The 22,675-nt window shown below is 39.9% G+C and overlaps 1 protein-coding gene and 1 long non-coding RNA gene across 3 annotated transcripts in view; both read right to left on the bottom strand.

Annotated features, from left to right (window-relative positions):
* LOC123646991 overlaps positions 1–22,675 on the bottom strand; it is an 82,384-nt gene that overhangs the window by 14,126 nt on the left and 45,583 nt on the right. For both annotated transcript variants that reach the window (XR_006738106.1, XR_006738105.1), the window contains exon 2: positions 20,523–20,555. This is a non-coding gene — a long non-coding RNA (uncharacterized LOC123646991). The remainder of the gene's footprint in view (positions 1–20,522; positions 20,556–22,675) is intronic.
* Positions 21,077–22,005, bottom strand: LOC123646990 (olfactory receptor 9A4). Its single transcript, XM_045564160.1, is given in 5 exon segments — positions 21,077–21,602; positions 21,604–21,684; positions 21,686–21,755; positions 21,758–21,837; positions 21,839–22,005. Coding segments are annotated over 5 exon segments (924 nt in total).

Genomic DNA, 22,675 nt, shown 5'->3' with positions numbered 1-22,675 from the left:
GACCTTGACATAGGGGCCTCTCTAACCTCAGACAATGCACTACCTTCTCCAGGTCTCCACCCCACCTTCTTGCCTAGGTAGTTTTGGAAGTTGCTGTTTTTGAATAAAGAAATGCAGTGGGGGTGCAGCAGGCAGAGGGAGAGAGAGGCAGACAATACACAAGTACACAAAGAAATACTGTAATTCAGGTCATGATAACTGCTGTAAAGAAAAATAAGGCCAAAAAAGCGAATAGAGAGAAACGGTGGGTCTGGTTATGAGGTGTCATTTTTGATAAGGTGATCTGGCATTTGAGCAGAAGGAGTGAAGGTGTCAGCCAACTGATGATCTGAGGGAAGACTTTGAACTTTCCTTTATGTGTGGTGGGAAGACATTGGACAGTTTTTAAAGGATTGCCCAGGCTCTTGGGAGAGGTGGTGTTAAATGGAATCATTGCAAGATCTAGGCAAGAAATGATGAAGGTATGGATTAAAGTGATAGCAATAGAGATGGCAAGAAGCAGCCGAAATCTATCAATCTATCTATCAATCTGTCTATCCATCTATTCCTGAAAGGTGGTACCAATAGGGCTAGTTGGATTCCATGTGAGATGAGAAGTGGGTGAGTGGCTCTCAGACATAATGCTCAGGGTTGATGCTTGAATAGCTGGAAGAATGGTGGTGCCATCTTCTGAGGTAAGAAAACTGAGGTAGGAACCAGTTGTGAGTAGGTACTGTGGAGAGCTTGGTCTTAGATGTTGAAATTAAGGGATGCGTATTAGACATGGAAGTTGAGATGCTGGGTAGGAAATTAAATAAAATGTCTAGAGCTCAAGGGAGAAGTCAAGGCTAGAGATAACAACTAGGAAGTTTGAATTTAAGTAGACTATTTTTGCACACAAGGGACCAGAGGAGATCACCAGGGATGAGGTCAGAGCATGGGCCACTTGAACACTGGACAGCCAGAAGGAGAAGCAGCAAAGGAGATTAATTTGGGGAATGTCAGGGTTTTTATCTGCATGTGTGTGTGGGTGCATGTGTACATTGACTTTTTTTAATTGGAGATGTCACCTTAGGGTAGCCATACAGATGTCTTTATGTCCTAGAATTACTTCATTTTTTTAAAATATATTTATATCAGAGGTTCATCAATTTTTGTCTTCTGATCAAACACCCAGCTCTTAATTTTGTGTTTAATTATGCCACTTATTCTCCAGGTTATTAATTGATGCTTTTATATTGTTTTCCTATTTTGCTTTAGATTAATACTTTGTTCTGTTCCAGACCTTCATAGCATAATCATTTTTTATTAATATCTCTTTTTTATTTCTTCTTATTAAAGACCTTTAAGTGAGTACATTTTTCTTCTAAATAGTGTTTTGGCCCACATCCCAACACATTCTGATAGGCAAAGAATTTTATTGCATTCTTAATTTCTTTCCTAAGCCAATTTTTACTTATAAAAAAGTATTTTTTTAATATTCAGAAATTAAGCAATTTGCCTTGAATTCTGCCAAAAATAAATCCAACTTTTCCACTGGGCTCTATCCACCTTAGGGGGTCATTATAGCGCTAAGTCTAATTCTAACTTTTTTCTCCTGCCACACCTGAAATGTCGAGGTTCTCTCCTGCCAGCTACCTGAACGTGTTGGGATTGCGCACATTCCAATATTGTGCAGCTCAGATCTCTCACCACAAATGCATTATTTTGTCACTCTCTCTGGGTCAGTCCAGGTCCTCAGAGAAGCAGATGTGAAAACCAGATGAACCATGCAAGTGTTCATTAGGGGAAAACCCGTGAAGGAATATGGAGAGGGAGCCAGAGAGGGTTGGGAAGGTACATCAAATCACAGTGCAGGTCTGACCTAGAGTGAAGGACAGAGGGAGAGAAGATGAGAGGGGGCTTTCCAGACAGCCTCACAGTCTGAGGAGGCTTGGGAAGATCAGTGGGGAGTCCAAAAGTTGCAGTCAGAGACAACCCTTGTCTCCAAAATGGGTTGTGCCTTAGAGCCCATGGAGCAGCACGTGGGATTTCACAGCAGAGATGGATTTCAAAGCTGGCAGCTGGAGCTCTCCTCAATTAGCTCCACGCACTGGAGGTCTGCAGGGAGAGTTCTGGTGGCTGCTGCCCTCCCCTCCATTTTAAACAATTGTTCATTAATATGTTTTAATGTTACATAGATAGCTTGAATATAAAGTTCTGTTGTTTTATATTGTGCATTTTCATTATATTGTGTAGTTACTGCTATGCTTAATAATTTATGTATTGATTTCTACTATTTTGAATATCATTTATGTTTTCCCTATAATTTCATAGTGTATTAGCTCATCTTCTATTTTTTTAGATTTTATAAATTGAGCTTTGCTTTTAAATATAGAATGAGACTTTTTTTGAGAGGTGAATTTTATTTTTTTGATAAATGGTCATTATGGTTGAAATCCACTCTACTGAATTGTTTTTCCCCCTCCTATACTTGTTATTCTGCTTTGCTTTAACAATTATGCCTTTTTATACATAGACTACATGTACTTGTTCTTCTAAAATGGGTTATTCAATTCAATTCTATGAGGTTAGCTAATAAGAACATTGTTATTAATATTTCTATTTATATTAAACAGGAAATAGAAGTGTTGGATTCCTTTCTCCAGTGTAAAAGTTTGCACTAATTGTTCCATGCCTAAGTATGTGTCCCTTTCATTCTCTTTTTTGATTCTATGTATGGATTTGAATCCAGCATTACATTAATACTAATCAGGACATCAATTCATTATCTGTCAGAGTTACCAGTAATATCTTTTCAACATGATTTCTTCATGCAGTAAACTGCTAAAAAAATAACTTTTAAGTGTTGTTTAGAGATGATAAATGTGGTCAGCAAATTTCTCTCTGGCCTTTCAAGCTGTAAATCTTTTTACTTTTTGTTTTCTTTCCAAATGAATGATCACTGAACAAAAAAAAAATTGTCTTTGGGGGAATAGTTTTTCTTCAAGAACTTAAAAATACTCCCTATTCCAGGATTTTATGATGTAGGTTCTAAAAGTTGTAGTCATCCTAATCCGTACTCTTTTGAATATTATCAGCTCATTTTTAAATTCATGTGTCATCTTGATATTGCCCTTGAAATGAATGTGGAAGCAAATAATTGTGTTGGCTTATTCACCTTTTTTTTCCTCCTGTTATTAGCCAGTTTCTGATTGTGAAAGATAGGTACTCAACCCAAACTAATTTAGTCAAGAAGAGAATTGTTTTCTCATGTGGCCACAGAAAGGCAGTGAGGCAGTGGAATAGCAGGACTATTTTGCCCTCCAACTTTCATCACAGCTTCTTTCTAATGTTGGCTCCATTGTCTTCTGCAGCCTGGCTTTCTCCATGTGGGTGGTGACAACTCCAGGAATGTACCTTAGAGTCCCACCGTCAAAGAAGGAATGGCTCTCCTTCTCCTCCAAGTCCAGTCTGACAAATGCTGGAAAGAGCTGTAACTGGTCTTGCTTGGGTCGGGTGGACGTCAGCATTATCACTTATGCCTGGGTGTGATGGAGTCTATAAAATGGGCCCAGCTTGGGTCAGGCACCCACTTGTTGTCAGGAGCATAGGCTCAGAAGGAAACTTGCACAATCTTTAAGCTAAATGTCTGCAGAGGGAAAAGAAGCATTTCCCAAGGGAAGGAGGTACTAGTTGGGCAAAATGATCCCTATTCATTATAATAATTTTTACTCATCTGTCACCACCTACTCAGGAATTCTCTTTAAGCCAAAGACAGATTATTACACACCATTCTCAAGTTTTGTCATTTATAATGCTTTATTTTAAACCGATTATAGTTAGATTTAGTTTGATTTCCTGGTCTACTCCATCAATTAACTTATCAGGGTTAGCAAGAATATTCTTCTTTTTAAACATTTTTAATTTTATTTAAATCAAATAATACAGCTATGTATAAAGTAATGTGAAAATTTCTGGCCTGTTGCCCATTTCCCCAAATCCTCAGCCAACTGATATAACAGTTTGGTATGTATCTTTCTAACGCTTTTTCTAATCATATCCTAACACATACACAAATACACAGAAAACATATGATGCTTTGCATGATATAGTGCAGCTTTCTTTTTTATTTATTTTAAAGTAGTCAATTTTATATACATGTATATAGCATTCCCTCCTTCTATTGAATAGGTACATAGTATTTCATTGTTTGAATATAACAAAATTTGTTTATTCAGTTCCCTTTCATTGGACATTTAAATTGATTCCAGTTACATTATTTCAAAGCAAAGGATATGTATGTTTACAACAAGGACATGCATAACCTTGTGCATATATCTCTGTACCCTTGTGTTAGTATACCTAGAAGAACAATTCCTAGAAATGGATAGCTGGGTCAAAGAGTATGCCAGCAATATTTTTTACTGCTCTATTATGGTTAATCAGTATGTTACCATCTTTTTAAACCTAACCTGTCCTAGATTAATGACTGCTATAATTCCTTTCATTTCTTTGCTAACAGATATCCATTCTTCATATTTTGATTGTGATTTTTGGAGTCATTCCATCGTAGAGAAGCTAGAAGTTCTTCTGGGCTCTTAAGTATTATGAAATTGTTACGTTGCATTAGAATAGTTTTCTTCACTCAGTTTTGCATATCTACTGCAAATTTTTGATAACGATGTTTTCATTTGCTGAGTCATTGTGTTCATATTTTGTTGTGTTCAATAGAGAAAGAAATCTCTGACCAGTTAACTCTGGCACCATGGGTGATGTCATCAGTTAAGCATTTTAAAAATATACTCTAAAATACCACCAATCTAAAATGTATCGTTCTATTTTCCAGAGAGCCTAAGTTTTAGACTTTGAATCATCAAAATGTTTTCCATTTTCATTTAAGAATTAGGCATGAAATTCAGTTTCAACCAATTCTATTGAGCATATCCAAATGTCCTCTTGGTCCCTCAAGACGAACATCAGGATGTCTCCATCACACAAACATGATCTCAGAGAAGATTTGCCCCTGCACTGAATGAATGAAATGTCTTAAGTCTTTGAATCGGCTTTGTGGTGTTGCTTTTTTATTTCCCCCAACGTGCCACTTGATGGTGAGCTAACACATTGCTCATTGCTTTCAGGAGGCCTTGCCCTTTCTTATCTACTTTCTATAAGTAAATCATTTTACCAAGCTTAATTGTCTCCAATAAATAAATAAATAAATAACTAGATTAAAGGAAGTCTAATAGACTTCCTTGAGTGAAGTACCTAAACTTTATTTAGTTCATGGACTTTGGAACATCTATTTTGTCCACTTGCTGGTTTATTTTGCTATTTTCTGATTCTTAGCTATGTTCTAGAAAGACTGTATAGGTGAATTTTGGATAAGTAAGATATATGTGTGTGTATGTGCGTGTGTTAATTAGCATACTGTTCTGTGGTGAGCAGGCCTATGCAAACCTACCCCCAAAGGCCAAGGAAGCTGGGAGGCCAAAGTAAGAGGCTGTTAAATCCAGTTACTCAGAAAGAATCGTTTTAAAGGGATTTACAGACAAAACCTATGTCTCTGGCAGCAGCAAGAGGAGGTGGTGGATTCCCATTACCTTCCAGATCCAGGGCCTATATACCGTCAGGAAGGACAATTGAGGGAAAGGCAAAAATGCTGTGTGAATCTGCCAAAGGGCAGGATTTATGGTCAAGGTTGTTTTAACTTTAAGGGCAGAATGTACAGTAACCGTAGAATAAGTACGATCTTAGAGGCATTCTCGGAACAGGGGTTAATGGGAGGTCAACAAGACAGATTAGCATCCAAGATGGAGTTGCTTTATCTTCCACAGATACCTACAGAATTAGGATCACAGAGTATCCCAAATTCAGCCTTTTTTCCCCCCAGAGACACTGTCTTGCTCTGCCACCCAGGCTAGAGTGCAGTGGTGTCATCATAGCTCACTGCAACCTCAAACTCCTGGGCTCAAGTGATCCTCCTGGCTCAACCTCCTGACAAACTGGCACTACAGGTGCATGCCACCACACCAAGCTAATTTTTCTATTTTCTGTAGTGACAGGGTCTTGCTTTTCCTCAGGCTGGTCTCAAACTCCTGGCCTCAAGCAATCCTCCCACCTCTGCCTCTCAATGTGCTAGGATTATATAGGTTTGAGCCACCGCACCTGGCCCCCAAGACATTTTTTAAAGTGCCAGAATATCAAAGGAAGATATAACCATACTTAATTATTAAAGCATCAAAGCATAATATATTCACATTTTTCAAAATTTTAAAAAATACTTCGAAATATTTTTCTACCTGATTCTCCTCCCCCAAGGCAACCAATGTGGTCAATTTTTTATGTGTCTTTACAGAGGTATTTTAAGCATATACATCTGCATAAGCAAATGCAGGCAAACACATTTTTCCTTTTTGTACATATGGTAGCATATTAAACATATGTCCTACCCCTTGAAGATCATTGTTTATTTATACATAACACCTCTCTTTTTCCTTTTCCTTTTCTAATGACTGCAGATTATTCCACCATATGAATGTGCCATTATTTATTTTACTGTTTTCCCACTGATCAATATTTAAGTTGTTTTAATCTGTTGCTTTACAATCAATGATGCGATTAAGAATCAAACACATATATTATTTCCTGGTACCGGAATATCTGAACAACAATTCCTAGAAGAATTGCTAGGCCAAAGGATATAACCATTTGTAACTTTGATAGATATTATGAAATTTCCCTTCATGCAGGTTATTTCATTTTATACTACCTATTTTCCCATGGAGTATCATAAAACTTTTTGACATTTGCCAATTTAATAAGTGGAAATGGTACCTTAATGTATTTTTAATTTGCATTATTCTCCTTACAAGTGAAGATAAGGGTATTCACATACATTCTTATCTTTTGCCCATTTTTCTCTTGAGTTTTAATATTCTTTCTTATTGCTTTGTAGGAGATCTTTATACATTAGGCAAATTAACCTTTTGTGATGTGGGTTACAAATATGTTTCCCAGGTTTCATTTATCTATTTGCTTCACTTGGGGTGGGATTAATCATAGTGACTTTTAAAAGAATTCTTAATAAGCTCAGATTTTTCAATCTTTTTGTTTATGACTTCCATGTTTTATGTCATACTTAGGTCTTATACATTACTATATACATTCTTTTTATTTCTTATATTAAATTTATGGGGTTTTTTTACATTTAAATTTTTGACCAATTTGAAATTTATCCTGATGCTATATATGTAGTAATAGAATTAATTTAATTTTTTTCTACATGGCCACGTAGTTTGTTTCGCTATCTATTGAATAATCCATCTTTTCCCAGTGATAGTACTTGAGTGTTTTAACCATAGCTATATGATCTGTTTTACAGATATAATTCCTCCTCATTATGCTTCTTTTTCAGCATGTTTTTGGCTAATTTTTGCTTATTTATTTTCCCATATAAAAATTTAATCTACTGTCTAGTTAAAAAAAATCTTGATTTTTTTGTTGTGATTGTTTAATGTTTATGCAGACACTTGGGGGGAATTGATATCTTTGTATTATTAAGTCTACCTTTCCGTTTGTTCAAGTCTTCTTTTGTGTCTCTCAGGAGCATTTTGTAATTTTCTTTTCTTAATTTAATTTTACTTTTTTAATGGACAAATAATAATTGTACATACATTCATGGGGTACATTGTGATGTTTCAATATATACAATGTTTCAATATATACAATATATAGAGTCAGATCAGAGTAATTAGCATCTCCATTATTGCAGATATTTATCATTTCTTTGTGTTGGAAATATTCAATATCCTCCTTCTAGCTATTTGAAACTATATAATATAACTATAGTCATCCTACGGTGGATTAGAACACTAGAATTTATTCCTCCTATCTAGCTATAATTTTGTATCCTTTAACAAATCTCTCCCAATCTCTCACTTCCCCCTACCCTTCCCAGTTTCTAGTATCCTTTGTTCTAATTATACTTTTTATTTCTATAAGATCAACTTTTCTTAGTTTCCAAATATAAGTGAAAACACGTGGTGTTTACCTTTCTGTTCCTGGCTTATTTTACTTAACATAATGTCCTCCAGTTCCATCCATGAAGCATTAATGACAGAATTTCACTCTTTTATATGGCTAAATAGTATTCCACTGTGTATTTATACCACATTTTCCTTATACATTCATCCATTTTTGGACACCTAGGTTGATTCAACGTCTTGGCTGTTGTGAATAGTGCTGCAATAAACATGGGGTGCAGACTGATTTTCTTTCCTTTGGATAAATGCCTAGTATGGGGATTGCTGGATCATATGGTAGTGCTATTTGTAGTTTTTTAAGGCATTTTCATACTATTCCCCATAATGACTATACTAATTTACATTCCTACCAACAGTGAATGAGAGTTCTTTTCTCCGTATACTTGCCAGCATTTGTTATTTTTTGTCTTTTTGATGATAGTCATCCTAACCGGCATGAGATGATATCTCGTTGTGGTTTTGATTTCCATTTTCATGATGATTAGTGATATTGAACATTTTTCATATATTTGTTGGTCATTTGTATGTCTTTTGGGAAATTTCTGTTCACATAATTTTCCCATTTTTTAATCATATTCTTTGGAGTTTTTGCTGTTGAGATGTTTGAGTTCCTTGTATATTCTGGATGTTAATTCCCTGTCAGATGAGTAGTTTGCTAATATTTTCTCCCATTCTGTAGGTTGTCTTTTCACTCTGTTGATTGTTTCTTTTGCTGTACAGAGCTTTGTAGTTTGACATAATCCCATTGGTTTATTTTGGCTTTAGTAGCCTGTGCTTTTGAGGTCTTACTCACAAAATCTTTCCCAGACTAATGTCCTGAATTGTTTCCCCTATGTTTTCTTCTAGTAGTTTTATAGTTTTGGGTCTTATATTTAAATATTTGATCCATTTTGAGTTGATTTTTATATAGGGTGAGAGATGAGGGTCTAGTTTCTTTCTTCTACATATGAATTTCCATTTTTTCCAGCACCATTTATCGAAGAGACTGTTTTTCTCCCCAGTGAGTGTTCTCAACACCTTTGTCAAAAATCAGTTGGCTGTAGACACATGGATTAATTTCTATGTTACCTATTCTGTTTCACTGGTCTATGTGTCTGTTTTTGTGCCAGTACTAGGCTGCTATGGTTACTATAGCTTTGTACCATATTTTGAAGTTTGATAGTATGATGCCTACAGCTTTGTTCTTTTTGCTCAGGATTGCTTTGGCTGTTTGGGGTCTTTTGTGGTTCTATACACATTTTAGCATTTTTTTCTATTTCTGTGAAGAATGCCATTGCTATTTTGATAAGGATTGCACTGAATCTGTAGATTACTTTGGGTAGCATTGTCATTTTAACAATATTAATTCTTCTGATCCAGGAGCATGGTTTGTTTTCCATTGGTTGTATCTTCTTCAATTTCATTCATCAGTGTTTTGTAGCTTCCCTTGAGAAGTCTTTCTCCTTCTTGGTTACATTTATTCCTAGATATTTTATGGGTTTTCTGTAGCTAGTGTAAATGAAATTGCCTTCTTGATTCCTTTTTCATCTAGTTCATTGTTTGTATAGAAACAGTACTGATTTTTGTATAGTGATTTTGTATCCTGCAACATGACCAAATTTGCTCATCAGTTCCAAGAATTTTTTGACAGAGTGTTTAGGTTTTTCTATACATAGGATCATGTCATCTGCAGACAGGAACAATTTGACTTCTTCCTTTCTAATTTGGATGCCCTTTATTTTTTTCTCTTGACCAATTGCTCTGGGTAGGACTTACAGTACTACGTTGAATAAGAGTGGTGAGAGTGGGCATCCTGTCTTGTTCCAGTTCTTAGAAGGAAAGCTTTCAGCTTTTCCCCATTCAGTAATGTTAGCTGTGAGTTTGCTACATATGGCCTGTATTAGGTTGAGGTATTTTCCTTCTATACCTAATTTACTGAGACTTTTTTTTATCATGAAGTGATGTTGAATTTTATCAAATGCTTTTTCTGCATCTATTCATATACGGTTTTGTCCTCCATTCTCTTTGATGTGATGCATGATATTTGTTTATTTGTATATGTTGAACATCCTTGCATTCCTGGGATAAGTCCCACTTAATCATGCTGTATTATCTTTTTGATGTGCTGTTTGATTTGGCTTGCTAATATTTTATGTAAATCTTTACTTGTTAAGTTTATTCCTAATAAAGTTATATTTCTGTGTCGTTGCTTTTGTAACTGAGTTCCTTTCTCTCCATTATATTTTAGAATTGGATTTGTTTTATGTGTGAAGTCTTTTGATGCTGAACACAGATTTTGTACCTAGTCACAATAATGAGTTATCTTACTGGTTTTTTTTTTTTTTGGTTCATTTTCTTGAATTTTCCAGATATACAGATTATTTGAAACTAACATTAATTTTATCTTCTCTTTTCCCCTATCTTAAACCCACATGCTTGTCTCTTGTCTAATTACATTGGCCTACATGCCAGAAATTTTAATTAATTTACTTGGACTTAGAGAGGAAGTACATAAATTTAAGTTGAAGACCTGTCATTTCATAAGACACATAATCTGTGATTACTCATTATAGATTGATCCATCACCTCACCAGGAACACAGGCAGCTGCTAAACACTGGGAAGAAGGCCTGAGCAGGCAGAAGTCTGGATAAGGGAAGACCTGTATGAACTCCAAGGGGAGAGGCAGAAACTGATGCCTTGCCTAACCAATGCCTTGCCTCCAGGGAGAGCAAGTACTGATATTAATGTTGTTGCTGACTTCTTCTGGAAAATCTGAAGTCAGTCAGAAGACCACAGATTTGATTGGTTATTTTTCCCTTTCAATCTACATGCAGCAAAGAAGTCCCTGGTTTTTCTGGACTACCTGTCTGAAAAGATTTTTCAGCATCCCAGAGGTTATTTTTAAAGTCCACACTTTTCTTCAGGCTCTCTGCCTCCTTCTTTCCTTCCTTCTCTTGTATAAAATATTCAAATCTTTATCTCCCTTTCCCTTCCTTAGATTTTTGGCTGTTCACGCATCCCTGTATCCACAACTATCTTCCCCAATGAACTTTATTGCTAAGCTCCAGACTCATACAATTCTTGGTATTAGGGCAATTGGGAAGTCACTGATCATCTTGGCAGGAGCAGCTTCAGTGGTCAGTGGGGAGGAGAATCCATCTTGTTGTGGGGGAAGAAATGAATGGGAAGTATGGAAGTAATAACAGTGGATGTATATTTATATTTCAGGAAACCTGGCAAGGAAAGAAAGATAAGATTGGATGATAACTTACCAGGTAAACAAGGATAAGAAAAAGGCATTCATTCATTTGTTCATTGTTTAGAGTGTGCAGAACCCTGCAAATGCAGGAAGCATATCTGACTGGCGGCCCTAGCTGCTATGCTCTGGGGCCAAGTGGATAACCATGGAAAGGATGAAACATCTTGAAGGTTCCTAGTCCAATAGGGCTACTTCCTCAGATGAGGAGATCCAAGAGCCGAGAGGCTGCAAGTTGAACGATCAGTGCAGGAAGTGAAGGGGATCACAAAGCAATGTGAAATGCTGGTGTCCTTACAGGATTATCTATAGACTCCACAGATGCACCCAATGAGAAAGATGCCATTTGAATGCCTGCTCCACAAAGGGCATCAGCAGCTAAGGCAAAAACAAACAGCTCCAGACAAATAAAAACACTGCAGCCCCTTTCCTCCTGACCTCCTCTTCCCTGTTCTAATACAAGAAAACCCAGGGCAGAGACAGGGGATTGGAGCAACCCAGTAAGGAGGAGTGAAAAGATCAAACCATTCCTACTCTCCACCCGCAGGTCTCTAAGTTGCTGGTCAGATATGACCAGGGGAGAAGAAACTCTTTAAATTAGATGCAATATTGATGTTCTTATATAGATTGGAATGCATGGTTTAACACCTGATAATGAGTCTTCACAAATAATATGAAGCAGTTTTTAAGCAAAGTGAGGAAAATGACAGGATCTGCCCTAAATGTCCTAAGGGAAGGCTCTGCCTAATAAAGTGAATGAAAGTGTTTTCAGAGCCCTTTAAGGGAACCCTATATCTTATTCCTAGTTCATGTCACACTTCTTTAAGGACAAGGGTCTTCCAGTACCTGGGTCCTTTCCAATTTTGTGGACATCAAACTGTGTAACCCCCATAGGATTCCTGTATTTCCTAAGGCCACTGACTCTGACAGAGCTTATCCAGAGAATAGACCAATCTCTTCTCTTCTCAGAAAGTATTCCTTGTAATTTTTTTTTCCTTTGGATACCGGAAGACTGCCATATTCATTCTGATCTGGCCAATGTTGTGTACATTTAGGGGCACAAAAAGCATATTGTTATATTTAATCTTCACGTATAATTTTAAAACTAGTTACAATAAATTAATGGTTGCTTGGCAACCAAAGAGCTGAGGTCTTCAAAGGAAGTAGTCTATTACCGTTCAAATCAGAACAGCAAGATTTGTTGAAATATTCTGAATTCTGTTGAATTCTTTATGATGGAACTAAACCCAGGGAAAAAACAAGGGAACACTCATATTTTACAGCTCAGTTAATTTTAGGAGAGTAGAGAGGAAGTAAATTGCATCTCATCTCCTAGCTTGGGTTAGAACTGCCCAATTTAAGAACAAGTACTAATTAGCTGAAAGTAAAGCTCAGCTGTGACTTGGCTAAAAATGGGACCTCTTGCAAAAATGTACTGAAAACTGCACGCGATGGATCTGATTCACTTTGCATGTGAAAACTGGACTCATACTGACAAAACAACATGTGGGAATAGAGTTTGGGAAAATTTTTAAAACTTCAAGGCATTTCGTTAGAGAAATGACCATCTAGCTTGCCTATAATATAACCAGAATTAAAATCCAAACTGACATTTTGGCTCAGACTCTTGATGAGAATGTCTCTAGCCAACATTAACATGGTTGGCTAAGGGTCAGTCTAATAACCAAGAAAAAGGTCTGGGAATAAGAACAACATTTTTAACAAAAGGAAGAAAAATAGATAATTTGGAGCTTTCCAACAGGGTTTTGGGAATGAATATAATCTCTGAAAGAAATTTAAGCAATCGTTTTAAAGCCTTCCATTAGCAATGAGTCAAAACTATTCAAATGACTGAATGGTCAATTAACACATTTCATCTTGAAAATCCTTTATGCTTAGCTTTTGATTGAATTTAACATTCTGTTGGAGCAAGCAAAGTTATTTTGATTTTGATGTTTTAAGGTAATTAACCTCTTGTTGTGACTTTCTGCCTTGGTTATAAACATAAAATTTCTTATAATGTTGGAGACTCAATCATTTTGATGTTAACATGTCTTAACCCCGTGCATGGACGATATACACTGGGAAAGTAGACGAGACTCTGGAAACACAGGGCTGCCTCAGAAAGGACGCTGGAGGGCCAGGAGGGAGACTGCTTTTCACCTGCTCTTTTTGTTTTCACTTGCTCTTACCCTTTTGTACTTTTTGAACTTTGTGCCGTATGAATTTATTAATAATTCAACAAATAAATACAACTTAAACTTTAGAATTAAATTCTAAATGCACGTGGTTCAAGGAAAAGCGGCGGTGATGTGGTAGAAAGAACAGGATCGGGATCACAGACCTGAATTCGAATCCCACCTTGGCCTTTGAGTATTTAGGAGAACTTGGGCAAGTGCTTTGACATCGCTGAATCCTGTTTTCCTATTCTTAACGTAGGACCGAATATTTAATATACTTGGTGAAGACGGGGCAGGCATAATAAGATTTCTGTGCCAGACAGACCTAATACTGGTATGCAGTCCACAGACCGTGGGCGTACTACCAGCAGCACTCAATGTTCTCAGGAAAAGCAGCTCAGTGCGTCGCGCCCGGAAGCCCCAGGGACACACGTGTTGATGGTGTCCCAGGGAAACGCCGGGAACGCGCTTTCCCAGCCATAACCACCCGGTCTACGGTTCTAACCCCGGCTCCTCAGCTCTTCTGGAAGGAATCAGATGGCGCCGGATCCCTTGGGTTATTCTTCTTAAGACCATAGTTCAATCCAGCTGTTAAAAATTAGCTAAATGGCGTTTTCCTATCATGGAACTAAACTCTGCTACTGTGCTCAGTAAGGCAGTCTCTGTCCGTGGATCTCCCTCAATTTTCTGAAAATTCAATTCGCTTCAGAAACGTCCCCTATTTTTGTTTCGAGTTTTCAAAAAAAAAAAAAAAAGTCCTCCAAATTTTCTAACTTTTTTTTCTTTACTCCTCCCCGCCTTCCGCCCCCGACTCCGGGAAGGAGCATGCGCTCTGGATCGCTCTTGCCCTGCTGACGTCATAGCCGGAACGCGCGGCGCCGCGGGCTGCCCGCCAGCGCCAGGTACCCGCGCTGCATTACTCGGAGCGGCCACTAGGTGGGGGTGGAGACACACCTCTGAGAAGGCTGCGTGTCGGCAATGTGGCCTCTGTAGGTTCTTGTTCTTACTTTGGAGGGTAGGCGGTAACAATAATTGTCTATTAACGTTAATTAACTGGGAACAATGAGGTAAATATAATGATAGCAGAAACTATATCAAGCAAAAATCTTTTCATATTACCTCTGCCCACTATAGTTAGCCGCGTATAAGGAAAAAGGAGGCTTCCTCAGGTGTGGACTCTAGTTTAACACCAGAGGCTCATTTCTCCTTCACCTTTTTCCTTTCACAGTGCGTTCCTCTGTGCACCTCCTCTTCATACATCTGCATAAAGTGCACAGTGCCTCTTTGCACACTGTGAAGGTCCCTGGGATGTGTATTTTGTGCATGCTTTTGGTCTGGGATTATTCACGACCTGGGCTAATATGATGCAGAACGTGGCAGGCTTGGAGAGACAACATGCAATGGCTACGACACTACTTCAGTTGCAGGACTCCCTTTTAAGCCCTAACAAATTCAGAGACTCCTCCACTTGACAGTAAAAATTATAAAATGGATGCTTTTAATATCTTTTGTTGAAAAAGCTTATACAAAACTGCAAAATCGGCAATATTTTTCAGTGGGTGGGTATTTCATTTATCAGAGCATCAATCACACACATTGAAACATAGCCCATATTGTTTAGCTAGTGTGTTGGCAATGCTTGGTGTGCACATATTTGCAAGCACCTCGCCGTTAACAATGGCTGGGAAGCACCGGTGTGATGCTTTGACATTAGTCAAAATCAAGTTGAAATACAATTTCTGGCAATTTCAAGATGTGTCTTAACCTCTGTGAGCCTCATGCTCTTCACCTGTAAAATGGAGATAATAATCTTCTCTTGCAAGGTAATTTAGGGGTATCAGAAATAACTTATGCAGTGCTCGGGGTGTGTTGTCAGCAATGGCGGTCGTTATTGCTAAAAGCTAAGTTTCACTCCTAAGCAGTTTTGCTGGGTCTGGAATTTAAACACACTCACATCCTTTCCTAGTGGACTCCAGCCTTTCTGTCCTATTGTCAGCCAGCTGAACTAGTGTCCTCTGGATTCTGCATGCATAATGCAACTCTCCCAGGCTCCAGTGGTCCCTGCCGGGTCCTGGTTCCCCAGTCTTGCTTCAGTGAATCTTCCCTTTGCTTCCTCAAGTCATCTCAGGTTCTGTTCTAAATGGAACTGTCTTTTCTAGTATCAAGTCCTTTCTTCTTTACTCAGTCTCCACGTCTTCTTTCATCTGTCTCTTTCCCTGTACATGTTCCATGGTCTTAAGTTATACTGATAGCTGTTCACCATCCAATCTCTCCATCTTCCTCATCTCTCCAGTTTCTTATTCAAATTTACACCAGCACATCAGACATGTATTTTAACTCATGGGGAAGAATTATAAATAAAATCCACATATAAATAAGAGACTGGCCAATTTATATCATTAGACACAATCAATCTTCTCTAATTTTCTTTTTTTTTAATCTCAACACTTCGAACACGTTAATCCTGCATGCCCGCTTCTTTCCATGTGTACAGGTGTATAATCCATCTCATAACACAGGGAGGTCTACCCAGGTAGCTTGCACTCTGTCCCCTTCACACACGATATCCTTGAAGCATCACTCACCATCGACACCACCTCCCTCTCTTGAGAGGCCCCCACATCACTGCCGCAACACACTTGGTCTGAGCCCCATGTGGCTTGGGCCTCAAGCTTCCAGCTTATGAAGAAGCAGGTCTGGGCACACGGGGAGAGGAGCAGAGCAACGTGGACAGGCTTGGTCAGGTAGGCGGGCGTCTCTGCACAGGCCCTGCCTGTCTCCAGCCTCGTTTCCCCCGTGTCTGGCCTGCCTAGGACTGGGGTGGGGGGAGGTCGTCTTACATTGAGTCCGCAGTCCTGTTTATAGATCAATCAACAGACTCCTTCATCTATGATCATTCATTTATTTGTTTTTTCTTTTTCTTTCCTTTTTTTTTTTTTTTTTCATTTTTTAGCTACACTTCTGCTCTCTGGAAAATTCTTTTTAGGATTTGATCATGAATCTTTCCCGATTTCAATGGGTTCCCTGAGCAATCTGACCAATTTGCAGTGTTTGTCACGTAAACTCGCCCACTGAACATGTATTTTCTCCTTTTGCACCTTCCCCCCCACCCCACCTTCTGCTTTGTCATTCAGTGGATCCAGACATAATTTCTAGCATGGCCACTAACTAACCATATGAATGTGGACAATGATTTATGGAAAGGAAAGTGTAAATGATCTGGGATGGCTGTTTAACCTCTGAAACTTATTGAGAACCTGATATGTTCCTATCCCTTTAAATACTGTGTTTTTAATTTTCCCCAACTCCTAAGTGGAGCCTATAATGCTGAGAGGGGTTGGATACCTGACCTAAGGTCACACCGCTCAGAACTGGAATGGGACTTAAGCCTAAGTTCTTGTTCATGTTCTTCCACTAATCATTTTCCAATGACGAGATGAAATTCAGGGGAAAAAATCTGGACCTCTGGGAAAGCTACTCTTCTGCACTTATAGCTTCTCTCACCAGAGTCGTTTTCTGCTCAAATGCTAAAGTGATCCGGGAGGCTTCAGGAAGTCAGCTCATCCATGAGAGGGAAATAAAATACTCTGGCAGAAGCTAGTTACCTTCTGCAATCCAAACTCCTGAGGGGAACGTTCCTGCTTGTAAGATAGCTTTACGGATGTTCTCATGGTTGATTTAACATCAGCTGGGTCTTCTAGGAAAGGTCTGTTTAACATGACTAGAAATACATGCCAAGAGAGTAACCCTGAGGGAAGCCAAGTCCCAGTTGAAAGTGGGCACAAGACCCAGAGGAGCCCCTATTTCTGCCTGACAACCCCCACGTTCCCTCAAACATGAATCAAACCATGATTCTGAAAAGCTGTCCTTCGTCCCCCATGCCCTGCCTGAATGGACGGTCCCCCTGTGTGCTGCCGTACCTCCCAAGGAGTGCCTCGGTGGGGCCCTCGTGACAACGTGCTGCTCACTGCCTTGTCCTGCTCCCCACTGGACGGGGCTCTTTGATGGGGGAGCCTGAGTTTCACCTCTGACTCCTCAGTGTCTGGCATGGGGCCTGGTGCAGGATGGGTGTGTGTTTAGTGTGTGCATGAGAGAGAGGAAAAGAGAGAGAATGGGGAGGGAGAGGGAAAGGAGAGAGAAAGGGGAGGGATGGAAGCCAAGGGGAGAAGAGGAAAACAAAGGAAGAAAAAAGGGAAAGGTAGAAGAAAACAGAGGAGAAAATAGAGAGAAAGTGAAAACAGGGGATCCAGTGGAGCCACTATGGGATGGACCTAGATCAGCATTCCATAGCTACCTGACTCCTGTAGGCTCCTCTAGTAAGGGGTCCATTGATGGCGCTTCATATCCCTGGGTGTCAGGCATAGCTCACACACTGCTGTATCCCACAGCCCTCAAAATACCTGAATATCCACCTTCTCCAGTGATGGCTGCCCACGTGGATGGTTGTAGGCCTTTTGGAGAAAGACTGGGAGGACCACTACTAGATATACTTGTCATGGGGTCACAGGGTCCTACTTCTGGTGCCCCAGGTTCCTTTTCATCTGATAGGTTCTAGGTCTGGAAACTGGCTCCAATCTGGAGGCTGGACAGAGGATCATGACTTTCCACTGGGATGACTGCCTTTAGCCGCTTTCTCGTTCATTCTTGATCTCTTTTGATTACGTATGTTAAGCAGAACTCTTGTTGGTTGCCCGTAGACCTTGCCCCATGAACACCATTTTCCGTTAGCCCTCTCCAAAGACCCATGCAATTCAGACTCCCCTTCGCTGCCCTTTCTACCTTTCTGCCTAATAGGGTGAGTGTTCACACCTGGTGCCTGGTAGTTAAGTGCTGCCACCTGGCCTCTGCTGTTGTGGTTACCTGTGTCCCCTTGCTACTAGGGACCTCAGTTCTGTAACAGCAGAACTGACATGAGCCATCTCAGCTGATATTTCCTTTAACTGCACATTTCTTTTTTTAATCACCCTGCTAGCAGAGTGTCCTCCAGGCTTGCCTGGGAACGTGATCAGCTGGTAGGCTTTTCAGTCTGACATAGGAGACCCATTATAACCATCTCCACTTTTCCCAGCCTTTGATCCCTTCATAGTCTTTCAAGGCAGTTTTTGGCATCTCTATTTAATTTAATGAAGCATGTTACTTTTTCCAAACTTCCATGAGTCAGCAAGTAGCATATATTAGACTCATTTTCCAGGCTGCTTGCCAAAGCATTGAATCGTGTGTGGTGGAAAAGTGGCTCCACGTCAACAAGCTCTTCCGTACTCGGCTTTAATTCCAGCCACTCCCGGGACCCACAACCCTTGGCCTCCACTGCAGGCTTGCTCTCCCCGTGCTTGCGAGTGCGTGTTGGCCTGTTCTTGACGGAGCTTTGGTGTACAATGTTTCCTCTCTGTTAGCAGCCTCAGCCCTTCCCCAGTTTATGTTGATATTTAACCCTATTTATGAATCTGGTAGAAGGAGAAGAGATGGGGGCCGATCCTGAGAAAGACAAGCATTGTCTTGTGAGGCACCTACCTTATCTCTCTCTGCATATTCCTAGAGTGCGAGAGGGGGCCACGTCTTCCAGTAGGAGAGTGGAGCATTTCTGTAGTCCAAAAGAATTCAGAGATATTCTTTTTTCTTTTTCTTTCTTTTTTTTTTGAGACAAAGTCCGCTCTGTTGCCCGGGCTAGAGTGCCGTGGCGTCAGCCTAGCTCACAGCAACCTCAAACTCCTGGGCTCAAGTGATCCTCCTGCCTCAGCCTCCCGAGTAGCTGGGACTACAGGCATGAGCCACCATGCCCGGCTAATTTTTTCTGTATATTTTTAGCTGTCCAGATCATTTCTTTCTATTTTTAGTAGAGACGGGGTCTTGCTCTTGCTCAGGCTGGTCTCGAACTCCTGACCTCGAGTGATCCTCCCACCTCGGCCTCCCAGAGTGCTAGGATTACAGGCATGAGCTACCGCGACCCACCTATACAATTATAATTACACTATCTAATTATAGACAGCTACTATTTTAATATTTGGATGATACTCTTTTATATACCATCAGAAATGGTTAAGAACTCCTATTTTACAGCATTCATGTCAACACATAGTATTTTCACAGTTTTTTTTTCCAATCTGATTGATGTGATATATAGTTGATGGCTAAGCAAATTTTGGAAAGTTATTTATTAATAATTTCTCTGAGCCTCTATTTTCTCATCTGTTAAAGGCTCCCCCTGTGGGTTCATGAATTAGAAGAAATGGCATTCTTTCTGGTTAGAACATACCCTTATGAACTGGGCTTGGAGACCAGGACACATTTGTTTAAGCAAAAGGCTTTCCTTTCTCCAGTCAATGTAGTCCCTCCAGGTTTCATTGGTTGGCTTGCAGAGCATGGGCTGATTGGATTTAATTCCCCATTTACCAACTTGTTTTATGCCTTGATGCAATGCAAACTACCCAATCATACATGATGGTTTTGCCTCTCCTTACCAGACAAGGCATCCTCACACAGTACTGTCTGGAACCCTGAGGAGCCCCATTGCCCACTGCTGGGCAGCTCAATTTCCTCACCCACTTCAGGGCTGGCAGAATCTGCTGATTGTACACAGCATATCATCATTCAGGTAAAATTCTCCCTTCTAAGAATTTCCTTGACCATTGTGTGAAATTCCCACAATTACACTGCCAAACAGCCAAGTCCTGGAATTGTTAGGGAGCTGGGAGTCAAAAAGGTAGCCTCTCATTTTTTTTAAATTCTGCCCACAGAGAAGATATATGGAAGGGTACTCAGACGTGGATTTGAAAAAGAATCAAAAGGCATTATAAAGTTTGAAGTCTGTATCTGGTGCAGTCTGAACAGAAATCGTTGTTTTAAGCAGCTGTAAAACACAAGATGTTCTCACCAGAATTAGTCATTTAAATTCTTATTTGTTCCTGTCCCTATGCTCACCACAGAGAGGAGCAATTAAAAGAATACTCTGAAGTTTAGCAAAAGGAACTTTCCTCTCATTCCTATCCCCAAATATTTTCATCCTCTTTATACCACAAATATTTTTGAAATGAGAAGCATTTTAATCCCCATATCACCACTCTAGATTGGTTCTGTGGTAAAATATAAACAAAACTACACTTACTTTGCAGTAGCAACAGGGCCAGGTTGATATGACCTGCAACCAGAGGAAAAAAGATATTTGAAATGCATATGGCTATCTTGTCAAGAAATTGCACAAAAATATAAGAAAAGACCAAGCAACAGTCAATGAAGGACCAAGTGGGCATTTCCACCTTTATACTCTGACTGTGGCCCCTCTGTCACTTGACCTTCCTTCTCCCTTCCTCTTCCCCCAGAAAATACATTTTCAGGGATGGATTATATGAAAGTTAATTGGGCTAATAAATCTCTTACAAAAATGTATATGTTTCCTTTCTCTAATTGCTCTCAGGTCATAAGATTATGCTTTCTTAGGTTCAATAGTGGAAACATGCAGAAACTAAGGCTATGAGGTTCTGCTGGGCAGAGAATGGATTTTATTTTCACCTGACTTATCTATTCCATGGTGTGACTGGGATTTGTACACACTATTTGATTGTTATAATGATGACAATGGAAGACTGGAGTTACGACTTTCTAGGTTAGTGAATAATGCACAGTGAGGACCATACCACCCGAGACTGACCTAAAGAAAAGCTAGTCTTTGAGGAGTTTACAACAGCCTTTCACTCCATCTCGAACGACCTCTTTGACTTTGTCATTCCGGAGAGTAAAGATAAAAGGGCTCAGGAAAGGGGTTAGCACAGAAACCAACAGGGAAAGTGTCTTATTGTACTCAGCCGCCTGCATTCGCTTGGGTTTCACATACAGAAACAAGCAGCTGCCATAGCCAATCACGATGTAGGTGAAGTGGGAGGCACATGTGGAGAAAGATTTCCTTCGGCCGGAGGCTGAGGGGATCTTGAGGATGGTGGAGATGATGTAGGTGTAGGAGACAATTGTAGGGATCAAAGAACCAATGATAATAAAAACAGCCATTAAAAATAGAATAAACTCTGTGAAAAGAGTGTCATCACAGGATAGCTTGAGTAATTGCCCTCGGTCACAGTAAAAATGATCTAACAGATTTGATTTGCAGAATGTGAGCTGCATCGCAGCATAGACTGGCCAGATTTCAGAAAGGAACCCAAACACCCATGACACAACTACCACCCACATGCAGGTTCATAATGATGTTGTACCTCAGAGGTTTGCAGACAGCTACATAACAGTCCACAACTGTCACTCCCAGTAATGCCAACTCTGGTCCTCACAGCAAGGTACAGGGAGAGCTGGGCAATGCATGCAGTCAAAGACATTGTCTGCATCCCAGGAGCAGCAATCCCCAAAGCATCATGGGGACACTTGTGGTGGTGACCAGGATCTCTAGGACAGAGAGGTGGCCAAGGAAGAAGTACGTTTACTGTCTGTTTATCAGCACAGACAATCATGATGATGACTGTGGTTCACATTAATGTCACTGAACAGAAGAAGAAGAATACAGCAAAAAAGAATTGCTGTAGCTCTGGGGACGCAGAGAAGCCAAGAAAGCAGAATTCAGTGGCACTAGAGTGATTGTCTGTCATTTAATCTTAGCTTCTGTTTCTTGTGAAACACGAGATCAAAAGAGAGGTAGCATTGCTCCACATGGTCCTGCTCTCCAGAGAGAGAAGGAAGAAAGATTAGGATGAGGAACTATTTCCAACCTGATAATCAGGTGACAGGCCCCTGCTACTGTGCTCTGCACACACCCAAAGGTAAATGTTGTCAACCCAAGCCTAGAAGTAAGACTCCCACTTCACTGTGGAACAAGCTCCCTGGAATGGGTGAGGACACCAGCTTCTTCACTGGCATGAGGAAGACACTGGGTTTGTCTCCTCTCAGAGGGCAGAGGCTAAGACCTTTATAATAGGCCAGTTTTGAAGCTGAATCAATCAGGCACCTCCAGTTTGGGGATTGTCCTACTTTTCTCTTGGGTTAACTGTACCAGGTGACATAAAGGCATTTCATATGATGTTCAAAGGATGGAACTTTGAACCTGAGCTCTTACCTGTAAAGGTGGTCCATAGATCCACCTTGGGGCCAGCAGAAAATAGGCAGGGGATCTAAGACCAGTATTCTTGCTGTTCCCAAATTCTAAAACCTCCATGTTACAGAGTGGAAAGATCTCCAAACGAGAGCTCTGGAGCTTGGAATAATTTCCCAGAGCAGATCCATGCTTTTTTAATTCATTCTCTCTCCAAAGTTCTGGGAGGA

The sequence above is a fragment of the Lemur catta genome, chromosome 11, assembly GCF_020740605.2.
Source record: "Lemur catta isolate mLemCat1 chromosome 11, mLemCat1.pri, whole genome shotgun sequence".
In the NCBI taxonomy this organism is placed as follows: Eukaryota; Metazoa; Chordata; class Mammalia; order Primates; family Lemuridae; genus Lemur; species Lemur catta.
This window is presented reverse-complemented; position numbering and strand designations above follow the sequence as displayed.